Source organism: Scyliorhinus canicula, chromosome 17, assembly GCF_902713615.1.
Source record: "Scyliorhinus canicula chromosome 17, sScyCan1.1, whole genome shotgun sequence".
NCBI classification, from domain to species: domain Eukaryota; kingdom Metazoa; phylum Chordata; class Chondrichthyes; order Carcharhiniformes; family Scyliorhinidae; genus Scyliorhinus; species Scyliorhinus canicula.
Genome location: NC_052162.1, coordinates 11,417,154 through 11,434,067, shown reverse-complemented (window position 1 = coordinate 11,434,067; position 16,914 = coordinate 11,417,154). Strand labels below are relative to the sequence as shown.

Below are 16,914 nucleotides of genomic sequence, written 5' to 3'. Positions count from 1 at the left end.
GCGAACGGTTCTCTGTCTCCCGCTGCCAAGAAACACGTGGCTGGGAGGCCGGAGTATCCCGTCCATAATCTAAAAATTAGAGCCAAACTTTTCCGGAGAGACGTTGGGGATTATTTCTACACCCAAAGGATGTTAGAAGTTTGATACTCTATTCTGCAAATGGCAGTTCATAATGAGTCGACTGTAATTTTGAAATCTGACATTGTTGGGATTTAAGCATTGGCATTTAGACATATGGGGCAGAAATGGGTAAATAGAGTGAGGTGACAGGATCTCACTGAATGGTGGAGTAGGCTTGAGGAGCTGAATGACCTACCCCTGTTCCTATGCTCCTGCAAACTCAGTACCACGATGTTACCAGTATTATTCTTTATTACAGAGAGTGTGATCCTTCACATGTGTTTCCTATCTTCAATGTTGTGATGTTGAAAGCTATGGGGATTGGGGCTATTTCCCTATTAATCTGTCAGTCCTAACAACCACCATCGACATCACAGCCTCACTCATCAGTGAGATGGTTGCACGTTGTTTTTCCAAAGCTGAATTAAAGCTGCCACGTTAACTTCTGGCTTTACACATTGGACGTCAAGATCACCATCAATGGAGTCATTTCAAATTTCTGGCTGGCTGGAGCATTTTTCCCCTTAAATACCCACAATGAAAATGGAAGGCTGCCAGCCAATAATGTAAAAAGAATTCTCTCTGGAACCCAGTGCCAAAAAGGGTGTCCGTCATTTTGTAGCATGTCTACGATTAGGGCCCAGTACTGAGCAATCCATCTACCTTGTACTGTCAGAGGATGACTAACGTCCCTCCCCACACCGCCCTGTAACAAAACCTTACATATGGCCATGTTGCTTTTATTTTTGTTGTTTTTGTTTCAAATACACCTCTGCTTATTCCCACAAGCCCAATGATAGAGTTATGATATATAAAAAAAAACACCAACCCGGAGTATTTCTTCCACACAGCTGGTCTCGTTGGAAAGGCTGAGCTGAGGAGAACAATAAGAAAAAAGATTTTTACTCAAACATTTCTTCCGCGTGGACAGTAAATCATCTTTTTTTTTTAAGCAATCAAAATAAAATTAACGTCTATCATAATATCCCGGCCCTAGTTTTCAATATCACGTGTCACGTCATAGATTTCCTGCTTGTCTAATGACAGCAATTAGTCTTTAGGAGAAGCTTTAGGTCTAAGTTATTGGCATGTCAAGTGCTTCGCTCATTGAGTGCCATATTTGGTTTCTGAGGGGCCAATATGATGTCAAATACATTCATTTTTTTTTTCTCTTTTTTTTTAAATTAAAGTACCCAATTCATTTTTCCAATTAAGGGGCAATTTAGCGTGTTCAATCCACCTACCTTGCACATCTTTGGGTTGTGGGGGCGAAACCCACGCAAACACGGGGAGAATGCATTGGGGTGGTTTGGGGATCGTGTTGGGGTGTCGAGAGATCGGGACGCCATTTAAAAATGGCGGCTCGATTCCATCCTGCACTGAGGAATTCCGGCCAAATGGAACTGCTCAGACAGTGACCCAGAGCCAGGATCGAACCTGGGACCTCGGCGCCGTGAGACTGCAGTGCTACCACTGCGCCAGCGTGTTGCCCTGTGAAATACATTCATAAGACCTCGATGATGGCGTGATTTCTTTTCTTGAAAAATATAGACCAACAATCCTCAAGAAGAAGAGATCCAGCTTGCGACCTACCGGCCGCGTTGCACCCAGTAGACGGCGTGGCTGGTAGATTCCAGGAGATCCCTCTTCCGCGATCTACCCGGCTCGCCACGCCTCGCAAGATCAGTTGCGATCTCGCCCATTGTGGGCAGGATCAGTACTTTGCAAATTTGTATACGAGAGTGAAACAGTTAGTCTCACTCTAATATGCGTTCCCCTGATCTACCCAAGGCGTTGGGATCTAGCTCCTTTGCCTCGGAGATCGCGGGCGAGCGTCGTTCAGTGCTGTCCCCACAAACGTGGACCAGACGGGGTGCCGTGCGGGTATGTGGGGTGAGTTGGTGCATTGGGGTGGTTTGGGGGTCGTGTTGGGGGTGTCGAGAGATCGGGACACCATTTAAAAATGGCGGCTCGATTCCATCCTGCACTGAGGAATTCCGGCCAAATGGAACTGCTCAGTTCAGGAAATGGGTTTAAGTGCGGCATCAATGGGGTGGTCCCCATTGAGGTGGCAAATTGAAACAGAGTCCCGACAGACAGCGAGTTGTTTCTTGGCGATGCGACTGCCGGGAAACACCCTGTGAAGCGGGCTCATCACGGCACTCCGTTCCAAATTTGGATAAATCGCATCCCATGTGTCACTCACTCACTGATGTTTTCTAAAATGGAAAAGCACAAGAACATTAGAAATAGGAGCAGGAGTTGACCATACGGTCCGGCGAGCCAGCTCCGTCATTCAATATGATCATGGTTAATCGTGGTGTTCAAAGCCACTGTCCTGCCTTTTCTCCATGTGCCTGCTTGTCTCCTCTTCTGAAGATGCTGCCTCGTACCAAAGAGATGGTTTCCATGGCTGGCGGGAACCCCATCTTACTCCAGTAACCCTTTTATGTATGCTCCTTGAACACTTAATAAATATCTGAATTTGGGCGTCACTGGCAAGGCCGATATTTCTTGTCCAGAGTTGCCCTTACAACGTGGCGATACAACTAAGTGGCTTGCTGAGTCACATCAGTGGACAGCTAAGAGGCAACCAGGATACTGTGGGACTGTAGTCACCTGTCGGCTAAACAGGAAACAAACAGACAGTTTCCTTCTCTGAAAGACATCAGTGGACCAGCTGGGGTTTCTTTACAACAGTCTGACAGCTTTTTGGATATTTTTTTTACTGATACTGGCTTGTATGTGGATTTGAAAACAAATTTCAACTTCTCATGGTGGGATTAGGAACTCACATTCACCGAGATTACTAGTTGAGCAACATAATCACAATGCCACCTAGGCTAGTCATTAAATGTTAGCAGCTTCTTCAACATGAGGAGGCATGACAGCTAAGAACAGGCTGTTCACACCCGACGCACATACACTCACGCCCACTCACACTTGCACACTCACAGATGCACCCAAAAACACACTCACAACCACACACACACACTCAAGCTTACTTGCACACACAAACACTGACAAACGCACACTGATATTTACTCACTCACAGATATACTCACACACATTCACAAACACACACTCACAAACGCACACTCATACTTGCACTCACAGATCTAATCAAACACACTCACAAACACACACTCACATTTACTCAAATTCACGAACACTCATATTCCCTCATGTTTGCACACTCAGATACACTCAAACACTCTCAAGCACACACACTCACTCATATTCCTTCACAACTGCACACTACAGATACACTCAAACTCACTCACACTCATTCCAACTCACAAACACACTCTTATTCCCTCATATTTTGCACACTCGTAGATACACTCAAATACACAGGCTCATACTTACACAGTCGCAAATATACTCAATCTCATTGGGCGTGATTTAACAGGAAAAACAGAACACAGTTTTGGGCGCGTTTCGCTGGGTGTTTCTCAACGCCTGCTTGCCAAGAATGACCCCGCTATCAAACGGGACTCTGCTTTTGTTTCATGGCCTTGGCGAGGAACTACCCGCTGAGGCTGCACTTACCTTCATTTCCTGCACGAATGAACTCAGCTCGTCAGTGCAGGAAGAGATCGGGGCGCCATTTGTAAATGCTGCCCCAACTCCCCAATCTCTGGAGATCTTGTTAGGCCTCGCGTAGTGTTGCAAATCCCGCGTGAAGCCTCGCGGCCATTTAACGCCCTTGCCACGTCCTGCGTCAGGTGCAACGGGGCCGTTCGATCAGGCCCATTAACTCAAACTCACTAACACACGCACACACTCATTCCCTCATATTTGCACTTTCGGAGATAAACTCAAAGACATTCACAAACATGCACTCACACACACGTGTGCGGACTCAAAACACGCTCAGGCACACACACACATTCACACACACACACACACACACAGACACGCCTATTTCCTCAGGTGGTTATTGGGTAACAACAAGCAAGAACCTTGAAAATTGTTTGCACTTTCCCAAAGCCAGAGACGTTACGCCAATAATCACCCCCCCTGAGATCGACTGTATTAGCTCAGAGAGGAGGCCCAACGTTGGGGCACCTTGGTCTGTGGCTCTGTCGAAACAGAGCTCGGAGAAGTTGTGTGTTGGTATTTTTCAAATATCCCACTGACACACGGAATAAGGCAAACGCTGTTGATGTGTACTGGGTTTTCAAAACAGAGTTTGGCAAGATTCCACGCTCGTGATTGATGACGATGGCAAGAGGGTAAAAAAACCAGGCACGTGATTGGAAATGTACTTTTAAAATTGAAACAGGAAAGTTATAAATGGAAGCCTTTCATTCTGGGAAAAGGTTTCTGGCGATTTACTCAGGGGTCAATCCTGGGATGTTTACTGGTTTACAAGTAAGTAAGTGACATGGAAAAGCATAAATAAACACAACCTCCCGGCTCTTTATAGATCTCAGAAATAACAGGAAGTGGGAAAAAAATGGGGAAAAAAATGTAGTCGGACTCAGAATGATTCTGATCTTTTCTCGGTTCAACGTGGACAAATGTAAAATAATTGGGGTGGGTGTGAAAGCACCGAAGGAGGGAAGAGGTGTGAAAACTGGAGTAGGGAAACACCCTGAGCAACAAGCTGAGTGTAACTCTACAAGCACCCAAATAACTTCAATCTACCCGTGAACAGCCAGCCAATGGGAATACTCATAGAGGTATCCCTGGAGAAAAAGGATAGGCTTACAGACAAACATATCAACAAGGAGCAGGAATAGGCCATTCACCATCCCCCACCATATCCCCGGGTCTGCTCCTCCATATGATAAGATCAAGGCTGATCTGATAATAAGCTCAAACCTACATCCAACCTATCCTCAGTAACTTTACCTATCAAGAATCTATCCACCTCTGCCTTAACAATATTCAAAGACTCTGCTTCCGCCACCTTTTCAGCCAGGGAGTTCAAAAGATCCACAGTGCTCATGGAGAAATCATTTCACCTCATCTCTGTGTTAAATGACATGCATTTGAATTGGGTATGTTTATTGTCACGTGTACCGAGGTACAGTGAAAAGTATTTTTCTGCGAGCAGCTCAAACAGATCATTTAGTGCATGAAAATAAAATAAAATGAAACGAAAATACATAAAAAGGCAACACAAGGTCTACAATGTAAATATAGACACCGACAACGGGTCAAGCATACAGGAGTGTAGTATTAATCAGGCCAGTCCATAAGTGAGTCATTTAGGAGTTTGGTAACAGCGGGGAAGAAGCTGTTTTTGATTCTGTTCGTGCGTGTTCTCAGACTTTTGTATCTCCTACCCTATGGAAGAAGTTGGAAGAGTGAGTAAGCCGGATGGGAAGGGTCTTTGATTATGCTGCCCGCTTTCCCCCGGCAGCGGGAGTTGTAGACAGAGTCACTGGATGGGAGGCAGGTTCGCGTGATGGACTGGGCTGTGTTCATGACTCTCTGAAGTTTCTTGCGTTCCTGGGCCGAGCAGTTGCCATACCAGGCTGTGATGCAGCCAAATCGGATGCTTTCTATGGTGCATCTGCAAAAGTTGGTAAGAATCAGTGTGGACATGCTGAATTTCCTTAGTTTCCTGAGGAAGTAAAGGCGCTGTTGTGTTTTCCTTGTGGTAATGTCGATGTGGGTGGGCCAGGACGATGTGCACCCCTAGGAATTTGAAGCTGTCAACTATCTTCACCTCTGCCCCTTTATATAGCGCCATTCATGGTTTCAAATTCAGCTCCATCAATTAAGTATTTCTGATCTGCAGTTGCTTTTGCAACATAGGAGACGCAGCAGCCAATTTGCAAGCTCCCTCAAACAGCAATGTGACCAATGACCAGATAATAACAGTTTTGATGCTGTTAGTTAAGGAATAAATACTGAAATGGACACCAGGGAGAACTCCTCAGCCCTTCACTGAATCGAGCTATGTGATCTTCTACATTCACCCAAGAAGTCAGAGAGAAGCTCGCGGTTTAACATCACATCCAAAAGACCATGGAAGCCACACACTTCACCTTTCCAGCGTGGGTATCCTCAGGAAAATCAATGGAACTTCACATCGAAGCAAGCCAAATGATACTGGCATTAAGCCACCAAAGGGCAATTAATTCTTTTTTTTTTAATAAACATTTTATTGAGGCGATGTACCATTAATCGGACACGAGTCGTAGAGAGGATCCAAATATCAGGCTTTAATAAGCTAAATGTGAGCCCGGCAGTGGTCGTACAAGGAAAGGCCGACTGCCAGCTGGTACGAGCTTTTATACCCCGCCTTGTAGGCAGAGCTACCATCCTCTCGGCCAATCGGTGGGGAGTCACATGACTAGCCACAGCCAATTGGCAGAGAGGCACATGACTTGCCTGGGCCAATGGGCAGCGGGACTGCTGTGCCAATGGCAACTTGGTTCTAAGATAATATGATCTCCCTAGTCATACTACCACATGAGGTATTTTTGGCATTGTAACAACAACAAAATAAACAATGTACATGAAACTATAAACGGAGTGCAAAAGCCGTCTCCCTTCCTTAAGGTCCCATCTTTATTAACCCCCTACTCTAAGCTAAACTAACCTCTCCCCTTCTGCTGACAATTAATTTTCTGGGAAGAAGTCGACGAACGGTTGCCACCTCCGAACTCTAACAGTGACACTCTCAAGGCGAGCTTGATTTTCTCCAAACAGAGAAAGCTAGCCAAGTCCGATAGCCAGGTCTCTGACTTCGGGGGCTTTGAGTCCCTCCAAGCTAATAGTATCCGTCTCCGGGCTACCAGGAAAGCAAAGACCAGAACGTCTGCCTGTTTCTCCTCCTGAATTCCCGGATCTTCCGACACCCCGAAAATTGCCATCTCTGGACTCAGCGCCACCCTTGTTTTTAACACAGTGGAAATGACATCTTCAAACCCCTGCCAAAATCCCCTAAGCTTTGCACATGTCCAGGACATGTGGACATGGTTCGCTGGTCCTCCTGCACATTTTGCACACCTGTCTTCCACCCCAAAGAATCTGCTCATCCGGGCCACTGTCATGTGAGCCCGGTGAACGACCTTGAATTGTTTCAACGCGTCTGCCCATAGACCATCCTCTATCTCTCCTCCCAGCTCCTCCTCCCACTTGTGCTTCAGCTCCTCGGTCTGCATCTCCTCTGACCCCATAAGTTCCTTGTAAATGTCAGAGACGCTCCCTTCTCCTACCCACCCTCTGGAAACTTCCCTGTCCTGAATCCCCCTTAGCCATAGGAGCGGGAAGGTTGACACTTGTTTACGTAGGACGTCCCGCGCCTGCAAATACCTGAATTTGTTTTCCCTCGCCAACCCAAACGTCTCCTCTAGCGCCCTCATACTCGGAAAGCTCCCTTCTATAAACATATCGCCCATCCTCTCAATCCCTGCTCTCTGTCATATACAGAACCCCCCATCCATACTGCCCGGGGCAACCCGATGATTATTTCAGATTACGGACCAGACCGATGCGCCCTCTGCTCCCGCAAGTATCCTCCATTGCCCCCAGACTCTCAGGGCTGCCACCACCAAGGGGCTGGTGGAGTGCCGGCTGGAACGGCAGAGGCGCAGTTACCAATGCCCCAGACCGGTGCCCTTGCATGAAGCCACCTCCATACGCTCCCATGCCGACCCCTCCCCCACCACCCACTTCCTGATCATGGCTATATTCGCCGCCCAGTAATAGTTACTAAAATTTGGCAGCGCCAGCCTACCTTCTCCTCGACTCCGCCCAAGCATTACCTTCCTTACTTCCCAAACAAAACCAGTGATCACTTTGTTGACCCATTTAAAAAAGGACGCGGAATAAAGATGGGGAGACATTGAAACACAAACAGGAATCTCGGGATGACAGTCATCTTCACCGTCTGCACCTTCCCAGCCAGTGACAACGGGAGCGCGTCACATCTCCGGAAACCGTCCTTCATTTGGTCTACTAGTTGGGCCAGATTTAATTTCGGTCCCATTCCCGCGCCACTTGAATGCCAAGGTACCTAAAGCTTCCCCCTACTAATCTAAACGGCAGCTCCTCCAATCGCCTCTCCTGTCCCCTTGCCTGGATCGCAAACATCTCACTTTTCCCCACATTTAGCTTATACCCCGAAAACCGGCCAAATTCCCCCAGAATCCTCATGATTTCTTCCATCCCCTCTATTGTGTCTGATACATACAGAAGCAGGTCGTCTGCATAGAGCGAGACTCTGTGCTCCACACCCCCCGACCAGCCCCTTCCAGCCCCTTGAGGCTCTCAGAGCAATTGCCAACAGTTCTATAGCTAGTGCGAACAACAGTGGGGAGAGGGGGCATCCCTGTCTCGTCCTCCGGTGCAGTCTAAAATAGTCCGATGTTGTCCTATTCGTCTGTATGCTTGCTACAGGAGCCTGAAACAGCAACCTGACCCAGTCAATAAAGCCCCGCCCAAATCCGAACCGTCCCAGTACCTTCCACAGATAATCCCATTCTACCCGATCAAAAGCCTTCTCTGCATCCATTGCAATCACTACCTCCACCTCCCTACCTTCCGGGGACATCATGATCACGTTTAACAAACCCTACACTTAACAAACCCCATCTGGTCCTCCCTAATAACTTCCAGAACGCAATCCTCAATCCTGGAGGACAAAATTTTGGCCAGTAATTTAGCATCATTCAACAGGGATATCGGCCTGTAGGAAACACACAGCTCCGTGTTCTTCAGCTTCAGAATCAGCAAAATTGGGGCCTGTGACATCGATGGGGGCAGCACCCCTCTTTCCCTCGCCACATTGAACATCCTCATCAACACCGGCCCCAACATCCCAGAGAACTTTTTATATAACTCCACTGGTTACCCGTCCGGCCCCGGGGCTTTACCCGACTGCAAGGCCTTCAGACCCTCCACTATCTCTTCCAACCCGATCGGGGCCCCCAGCCCTTCTACCAGCTCCCCGTCCACCTTTGGAAAATTCAGCCCGTCCAAGAAGTGCCTCATCCCCTCCGGCCCCGTAGGGGGTTCCGACCTGTACAGCCTACTGTACAAATCCTTAAACGCCTTATTCACCCCTGCTGAATCTCCAACCAGGTTCCCATCTCTGACATTTACTTTCCCTATCTCCCTGGCTGCCTCCCTCTTTCTAAGCTGCTGTGCAAGCATTCTGCTGGCCTTCTCTCCATACTCATAGATCGCCCCTCTTGCCTTTCTCAGCTGCTCCACTGCCCTCCCTGTGGTTAACAAGCCAAACTCTGCCTGTAGCCTCCGCCGTTCCCTTAAAAGCCCTGCCTCTGGGGTCTCCGCATGCCTCCTATCGATCTGTAGTATCTCCTTTACCAGTCGGTCCATCTCTGCCTTGTCCACCTTCCCCCATCTGGGCCCGTATCGAGATCAGCTCCCCTCTGACCACGACTTCAGTCCTTCCCAGACCACCGCTGCTGAAATTTCACCTGTGTTGTTGACCTGCAGATAGTTCCGAATAAATTTCCTCAGCCGCTCGCACACCCCTTCGTCAGCCAAAAGTCCCACATCTAACCTCCAGTGCGGGCGCTGGTTACTGTCTTTACTAACCTGCAGGTCAACCCAGTGTAGAGCATGGTCTGAGATTGGAATCGGCGAGTACCCCGTGTCCACCACCCCTGCCAGTAAGGCCCTGCTCAAAATAAAGAAATCAATCCGGGAGTATACTTTATGCACGTGTGAGTAGAAGGAGAACTCCTTCACCCTTGGCTGCCCAAATCTCCATCGATCCACAACCCCCCCCCCCCCCCCCCCCCCCCCCCCCCCACCTCCCCCAATCTGCTCCATGAACCCTTTTAGTTATTTTGCCCTTGCTGGCACACTGCCCATTTTCGAACTTGACCGGTCAAAGCCAGGGTCAATAACTGTGCTGAAGTCCCCTCCCATGACCAACCTGTGCAAGTCCAGGTCCGGTATCTTCCCAGCATCCTCTTTTAAACTCCCAATCATCCCAATTTGGCGCATACACGTTTACTAATACCACCTGCACCCCCTCTAGCTTCCCACTGACCATAATGTACCAACCTCCCACATCTGAGACTATTCTACCCACTTCAAACACCACCCGCTTATTGATCAGGATCGCGACCCCTCTAGTCTTTGAATCCAGTCCCAAGTGAAATACCTGACTGACCCAGCCTTTCCTCAATCTAATCTGGTCAGTTACTCTAAGGTGCGTGTCATGGTGGTTAGCATCAATGCTTCACAGCTCCAGGGTCCCAGGTTCAATTCCCAGCTGGGTCACTGTCTGTGTGGAGTCTGCACATCCTCCCCGTGTGCGCGTGGGTTTCCTCCGGGTGCTCCGGTTTCCTCCCACAGTCCAAAGATGTGCGGGTTAGGTGGATTGGCCATGCTAAAATTGCCCGTAGTGTAAGGTTAATGGGGGGTTTGTTGGGTTACGGGTGTACGGTTTAAGTGGGGTGATCATTGTTCGGCACAACATCGAGGGCTGAAGGGCCTGTTCTGTGCTGTACTGTTCTATGTTCTATGTTCTATGTTCTATTACCACGTCGCCTTCAGTCCCCTAAGATGCATGAACCCACGTGCCCCCTTGACCGGCCCATTTAACCCTCAAACATTCCAGGTGATCAGCCTAGTTCGGGGGGCTCATTGCTCCTTCACCGATCAGCCATCCCTTTTTTCGGGCCCGCCTCCAGCCCATGCTCCGCACCTCTACCGGGTGTCCGCCCCCAGGCAGCCTCCGCCCCCAACCTCCTCTCTGTCCCTTGGCCCAAGCCCCTCCCTCATCAGCAGAACATTTACCCCCCTCCCCCCCCCAACAACACTCTGTAACCCAACCCCTTTAATAAACCGAACATATGCACACCCCCCACTGCGATTCCGTGAGCTAGCCCACCCAGCTAGCTTGGTGACCCCCATCCCTGGCGCCGGATAGTCTCCCACCCATTGTTCCCCCCCCCCCCATTCATACAAATATACCGCAACATCAAACAATCTCCACACAATTGCCCGACAGAAAAACACCAAGATCTAAACAGGCACACCTCCATCCCCCAACAGTGCAAATGAAAACCTTAACTTACTCAGCTCTACCGCTGGTCCCAAACCAATGCAAAAGGCATTACAAACAGCTTCCACAAAACGAAAAATGAGAAACTTTCTTTTCAAAGAACAGAAAAACAGAAACAAAAAAGAAACAAGATGTTGCAGCAAAGTTCAAAAGTTCTCAGTCCACCACTAGTCCTTTCCTTTTCGCGAAGTCCAGCGCATCCTCAGGTGACTCAAAATAAAAGTGCTGCGTGACCCAGAGACGGGCCGGATACAACAGTCCGAACTTCACCTTTTTCTTACAAAGGATTGCCCTGATCTGTTTGAAGCCTGCTCTTCTCCTGGCCACCTCCACACTCAGGTCTTGGTAAATCCGCAGGATACTGTTGTCCCATTTACAGCTCCGTGTCTGCTTGGCCCACTGTAGAATGTGCCCCTTATCCAAGTACCTGTAGAATCTCACCACCATTACCCTTGGGAGGGGGGGGGGGGGTCTCCCATTCGCGGCTTCCTTGCGAGTGCTCTGTGAGCCCTGTGCACCTCCAAGGGTCGGGAGAATGCCCCATCCCCCAGCAGCTTCTCTAACATATCTGCGATGCATGCCCCAGCGTCCGCTCCTTTGGACCCCTCCGGGAGCCCAACGATTCTCAAGTTCTGCCGGCGGGACCTATTCTCTAGTACCTCCACCTTCTCCAGGAGCTTCTTCTGCTGGTCTCTCAGCATCCCCACCTCCAGCTCCACCGCAGTTTGATGTTTCTCCTGCTCAGCCAACGCCTTCTCCACCTTCTGGAACGCCAGATCTTGGGCGTCCAACCTAAACTCCAGCCGCTCAATCGACTCTTTTATTGGGTCCAAGCAGGCCCGCTCCTGCTTAGCAAAGCCTTCCTGAATAACTTGCATCAGCTGCTCCGTTGACCGCTGGGTCGACAAACCAGAGGTCCGGTTCTCCGCTATGCTGCCTCCTGCTGCAGCTTCAGCCCAAGCCTTCTCTGTCTTTCTGTTTCTGCCTTTATGAGCACTTCTAGTCCTTCTCTCCATGCACCGATGTGGGAATTCAGTACACAATTGCCTCTGTCATCAGTGTTTCAATTCAAGTCCGGGAGAAAATCAGGGGAAAAGGTCCAAAAGTCCGACCAGAGCGGGAGCCACCAAATGTGCGACTTACTCCTTCATAGCCGCCACCGGAAGCCAAGGGCAATTAATTCTTAATAAGCTTCTTAACTCTTTTGTCACCGAATATCTAATGGTAAAAAACTTAATTGCCAAACTCGTCTAACATGACAAGAGGCAAGCAGGGGCTGTAGCCTTAAGGTTATACTCAAATTCATGGAAATGTTTACAGACTAACGTGCATTAGAATATGGAGTCCTTTACTAGAGGTGAGTATTGAGGCACAAGCTATAACATGCTTTGAAAGGGAACTGGACAAACGTTTTTAAAATAGTCGAAGAAGTAGCTAAGAAATTGATTGTGAGAAGTCAGCTTCGACTTTGAAGGCTGTTCACCAACAGAGACCAAGAATGGCCCCTTCCTTCAATGTACAGTGGTTAGCACAGTTGCTTCATAGCTCCAGGGTCCCAGGTTCGATTCCCGGCTTGGGTCAATGTCTGTGCGGAGTCTGCACGTTCTCCCCGTGTCTGCGTGGGTTTCCTCCGGGCGCTCCCGTTTCCTCCCATGCATCCAAAGATCTGCAGGTTGGATGGATTCGCCAGTCTAAATTGCCCTCAGTGTCCAAAAAGGTTGGGTGGAGTTACTGGATTACGGTGATAGGATGTAGGTGTGGGCTTGGGTAGGGTGCTCTTTCAAAGAGCCGGTGCAGACTCGATGGGCCAAATGGCCCCCTTCTGCACATTAAATTCTATGATTCTATGATTAGCTGATAACTTGGGGAGTGGGGGGAGGGGGGAATACAGTGGCGCAATGGAATTTAAATTCAATTAATTAATAAATCTGGGATACAAGGTTATTCTCAATGATGGTAACTGTGATACTGCCATTGATTGTATTAAAAACTCATCGAGGTTCACCAACTTCCTTCCGTTCAGGTAATTAAAAAAAAAATTTAGAGCAGCCAATTAATTTTTCCCAGTTAAGGGGCACTTTAGCCTGATCAATCCACCTACCCTGAATATCTTTGGGTTTTGCGGCGAAATTCACGCAGACACGGGGAGAATCTGCAAACTCCACACAGACAGTGACTCAGAGCCGGGATCGAACCTGGGACCTCGGCGCCGAGAAGCAGCAGGGCTAACCCACTGCGCCACCGTGCTGCCCAGGGAATCTGCTCTTCTCATAAGGTCCGGCCTACACATGACCCCAGAACCACAGCGTTGTGGCTGACTCACAACCACTCTCTGAAATGGCTTAACTCGCTTCTCAATTGTCTCAAACCGCTGTTGAAAATGAATAATCTTCGATGAATCACCCGGCATTGACCCAAGCACTGGAAATGACAACAGCACATCCAGAAACGTCCTCCCCCGTAACAGTTGGGCATTTGTCCTGGGGTTGGGACTGCTCTCCCATAGGTTAGCGGGACTGGTTTAGCTCGGTGGGCTATACAGCTGATTTGTGATGCAGAACAAGGTCAGCAGCGCGGGTTCAATTCCCATAGCAGCTGAGAATTCTGAATTCTCCCTCCGTGTACCCGAACAGGCGCTGGATTGTGGCAACTAGGAGCTTTTCACAGTAACTTCATTGCAGTGTTAATATAAGCATACTTGTGACAATAGAGATTATTATAGGCGGCATGGTGGCACAGTGGTTAGCACTGTGGTTAGTACAGGGTCCCAGGTTTGATTCCCGGCTTGGGTCACTGTCTGTGCGGAGTCTGCACGTTCTCCCCGTGTCTGCGTGGGTTTCCTCTGGGTTCTCCGGTTTCCTCCCACAGTCCAAAAATGTGCAGGTTGGGTGGATTGGCTATGCTAAATTTCCCTTAGTGTCCAAAAAAGGTTAGATGGGGTTAAGGAGACAGGGTGGAGGTGTGGGCTGTTTCCAAGGGCCGGTGCAGACTCGATTACGGAATGGCCTCCTTCTGCACTGTAAATTCTATGAGTCTATGATAGAACAGCCTGATATATCCAGATGAACCAAATCGTAGCTGAATTCAAGAGGTGAGGTGAGGGTGACTATCCTTGACATCAATGCAACATTTGACCGAGTATGGCAATAAAGAAGTCCTCTAAAATTGCAGTCAATGGGTGCGATTTAACGGAAAAAAGATAGTCCTTTTGTGGGCGCGTTTAGTGAGGTGTTGATCGGTGCCTGCAGTGCCGAAAACCACCCCACTAACACACGGGTCTCTGGTTTTGTTTTGAGGCTCGTCAATGGAGGAAAGGATCGGGGAGCCAATTTTAAATGCCGACCTGATCTATCCCCGCGTCAGACTCCCCACCGCAGCCTCCATACCCACCCCCCAATGCCACAACATACCTGTCAGGTGGTCCTTGAGCACCACACCCCCCCCCCAACCCAGATCATAAGAGCAAGACATTTCCAAGCCTGATTCCTGGCATGGGCAACCTGGCACCCGAGCACCTTGGCACTACCAAGCCAGTACCTTGGAAAATAGGGGACAGGTTTAGATAAAGGATCTGGATCGGCGCAGGCTAGGAGGGCCGAAGGGCCTGTTCCTATGCTGTAATTTTCTTTGTTCTTCTTTGTTCTTTGTTCTTACCAGCCTACCAATCACAATGTTTTTCGAGATGTTGCTCCATTTCGTGAGGTGTTCCGAACGTGGCAAATCTCACGAGAGACTTCGGCGAGATTTAACGGCCTCGTCGCTCCACGCATGACGAGGCCATTTGATCGCACCCAATGTTTCTATGGTGGAATGTTTTCAACTGGTTGGAGTCACACCTGGCACAAAGAAAGATGGCTGAAGTGGTTGTAGCTCAATCACCTCAGTCACATAGAACATACAGAGCAGAAGGAGGCCATTCGGCCCATCCAGTCTGCACCGACCCACTTAAGCCCTCACTTCCACCCTATCCCCGTAACCCAATAACCCCTCCTAACCTTTTTGGACACTAAGGGCAATTTAGCGTGGCCAATCTACCTAACCTGCACATTTTTGGACTGTGGGAGGAAACCGGAGCACCCGGAGGAAACCGACGCAGACACGGGGAGAACATACAGACTCCACACAGACAGTGACTCAGTGGGGAATCGAACCTGGGACCCTGGCGTTGTGAAGCAACAGTGCTAGCCACTTGTGCTACCGTGCTGCCCCAGGACATCACTGCAGGAGTTTCTCAGGGTAGTGTCCGAGGTGCAAACATCTTCAGCTGTTTCCTCCCTTCCATCATGAGGTCAGAGGTGGGGGATGCTCTCTGATGATTGAACAAATTTTAACATCACTCGCAACTCTTCATACACTGGAGCAGTTAGTGTCCAAATGCAGCAAGACCTGGACAACTTTGGGTTGATAAGTGGCAAATTACATTCATGCCACACAAGAGCCAGACAATGGCCATCTCCAACAAGAGAGAATTTAATCATCTCCCCTTGAAATTCATAGCATTAGCATCGCTGAATCCCCCACGATCAACATTTTGCGGGATGCAATTGACCAGAAACTGAACTGGAACAGTCATATAAATACTGTGCCTATAAGAGGAGGTCAGAGCCCAGGAATCCTGCAATGACTAATTCATCTCCCAACTACCAAAAGTCTATCTACAATCTGGAAGGCACAAATCAAGAATGCGATGGAGTACTCTACACTAGTCCGGACAAGGGTTACTCCAAAAACACTCAAGAAACCCACATTATCCAGGGCAAAGTAGTCTGCTTGATTCATACCTCATCCTTGAACATTCACTCCCTCCACCACTGACAAACAGTGGTAGCACTGTGTACGATATGTACAAAGTAAAGTCACCATAGTCCCAGATGACCATAGACTGCTTTCCCCTTTGAGGAGCAGAGCTGACTGGTGGTGGTTTAACCTGAGGATCACCACACCTCAGGCGAGGGGCAAGGTTGAGAAGGAGGGGCCTTCATGAATAACCTCAACCGTTATGGGAATTGAACCCTTGCTGTTGGCTTCACTCCACAAACCAGCTGCCCAGCCAACTTAGCTAACCGGATGTGGTGTTCATTGTGGTTCTAATCCGAGGATGGTTGGCGGAGTGTTCACAAAGCCCACAAATAGATTTTATATTGATCAAAGCTAAAGTTTTATTTGCACTACTTAATTGGATTCGACACTTAGTCCTCGATAACAAAATAGTTAATAATAAACATTCAATCTGCACTCATCTACTACTAATCTCTACATTAATACAATAACTATGATCTGCTCTCACTCACACTATCTTTCCTACAGTCTGTCTTCTAGCTTTCTCCTCAACCTCACACCGCAAGGCTGAGCATCAATGCCTTATATAGTCCTGCATCTAGCTCCCTCTAGTGGTTGATTTGGACACTGCATTAACACTTACATCTGTATATTTATCATAATGTCACACTGGCCGCAGTGACATTATACAAGGTGCGCTGCAGCAATTTACCAAGGCACCTACAATAGCGCATTTCAAACCCAAAACCCCTGCCACCCAGAGGGAAAAGGGCAGTAGGTCCCTGGGAGCACCGCCAGCTGCAACTTCTCCTCCACGTCTCACGCCATCCTGACTTGGAAATAAATCATCATTCCTTCATTCTCACTGGGTCAAAATCCTGGAACTCCCTTCTGAATGGCGCTGTGGGTGTGCCTACACAAAATGAACTGCAGTGCTTCAACAAGGTGGTGCACCAGGTAGCAATTAGGGATGGGCAACAAATGTTGGCCTCGCCAGCGACGCCCAC

At 48.7% G+C, this 16,914-nt stretch overlaps 1 protein-coding gene across 9 annotated transcripts in view; it reads right to left on the bottom strand.

Annotated features, from left to right (window-relative positions):
• The window catches only part of aff2 (AF4/FMR2 family, member 2), a 536,338-nt gene that overhangs the window by 236,929 nt on the left and 282,495 nt on the right, over nt 1-16,914 (bottom strand). For 8 of the 9 annotated variants that reach the window (XM_038775398.1, XM_038775391.1, XM_038775394.1 and 5 more), the window contains one exon: nt 950-994. The exons of the other annotated variant lie outside the window; for it this stretch is intronic. In XM_038775398.1, the coding sequence (XP_038631326.1) occupies nt 950-994 (45 nt within the window). The remainder of the gene's footprint in view (nt 1-949; nt 995-16,914) is intronic. 9 annotated transcript variants of the gene reach the window in all.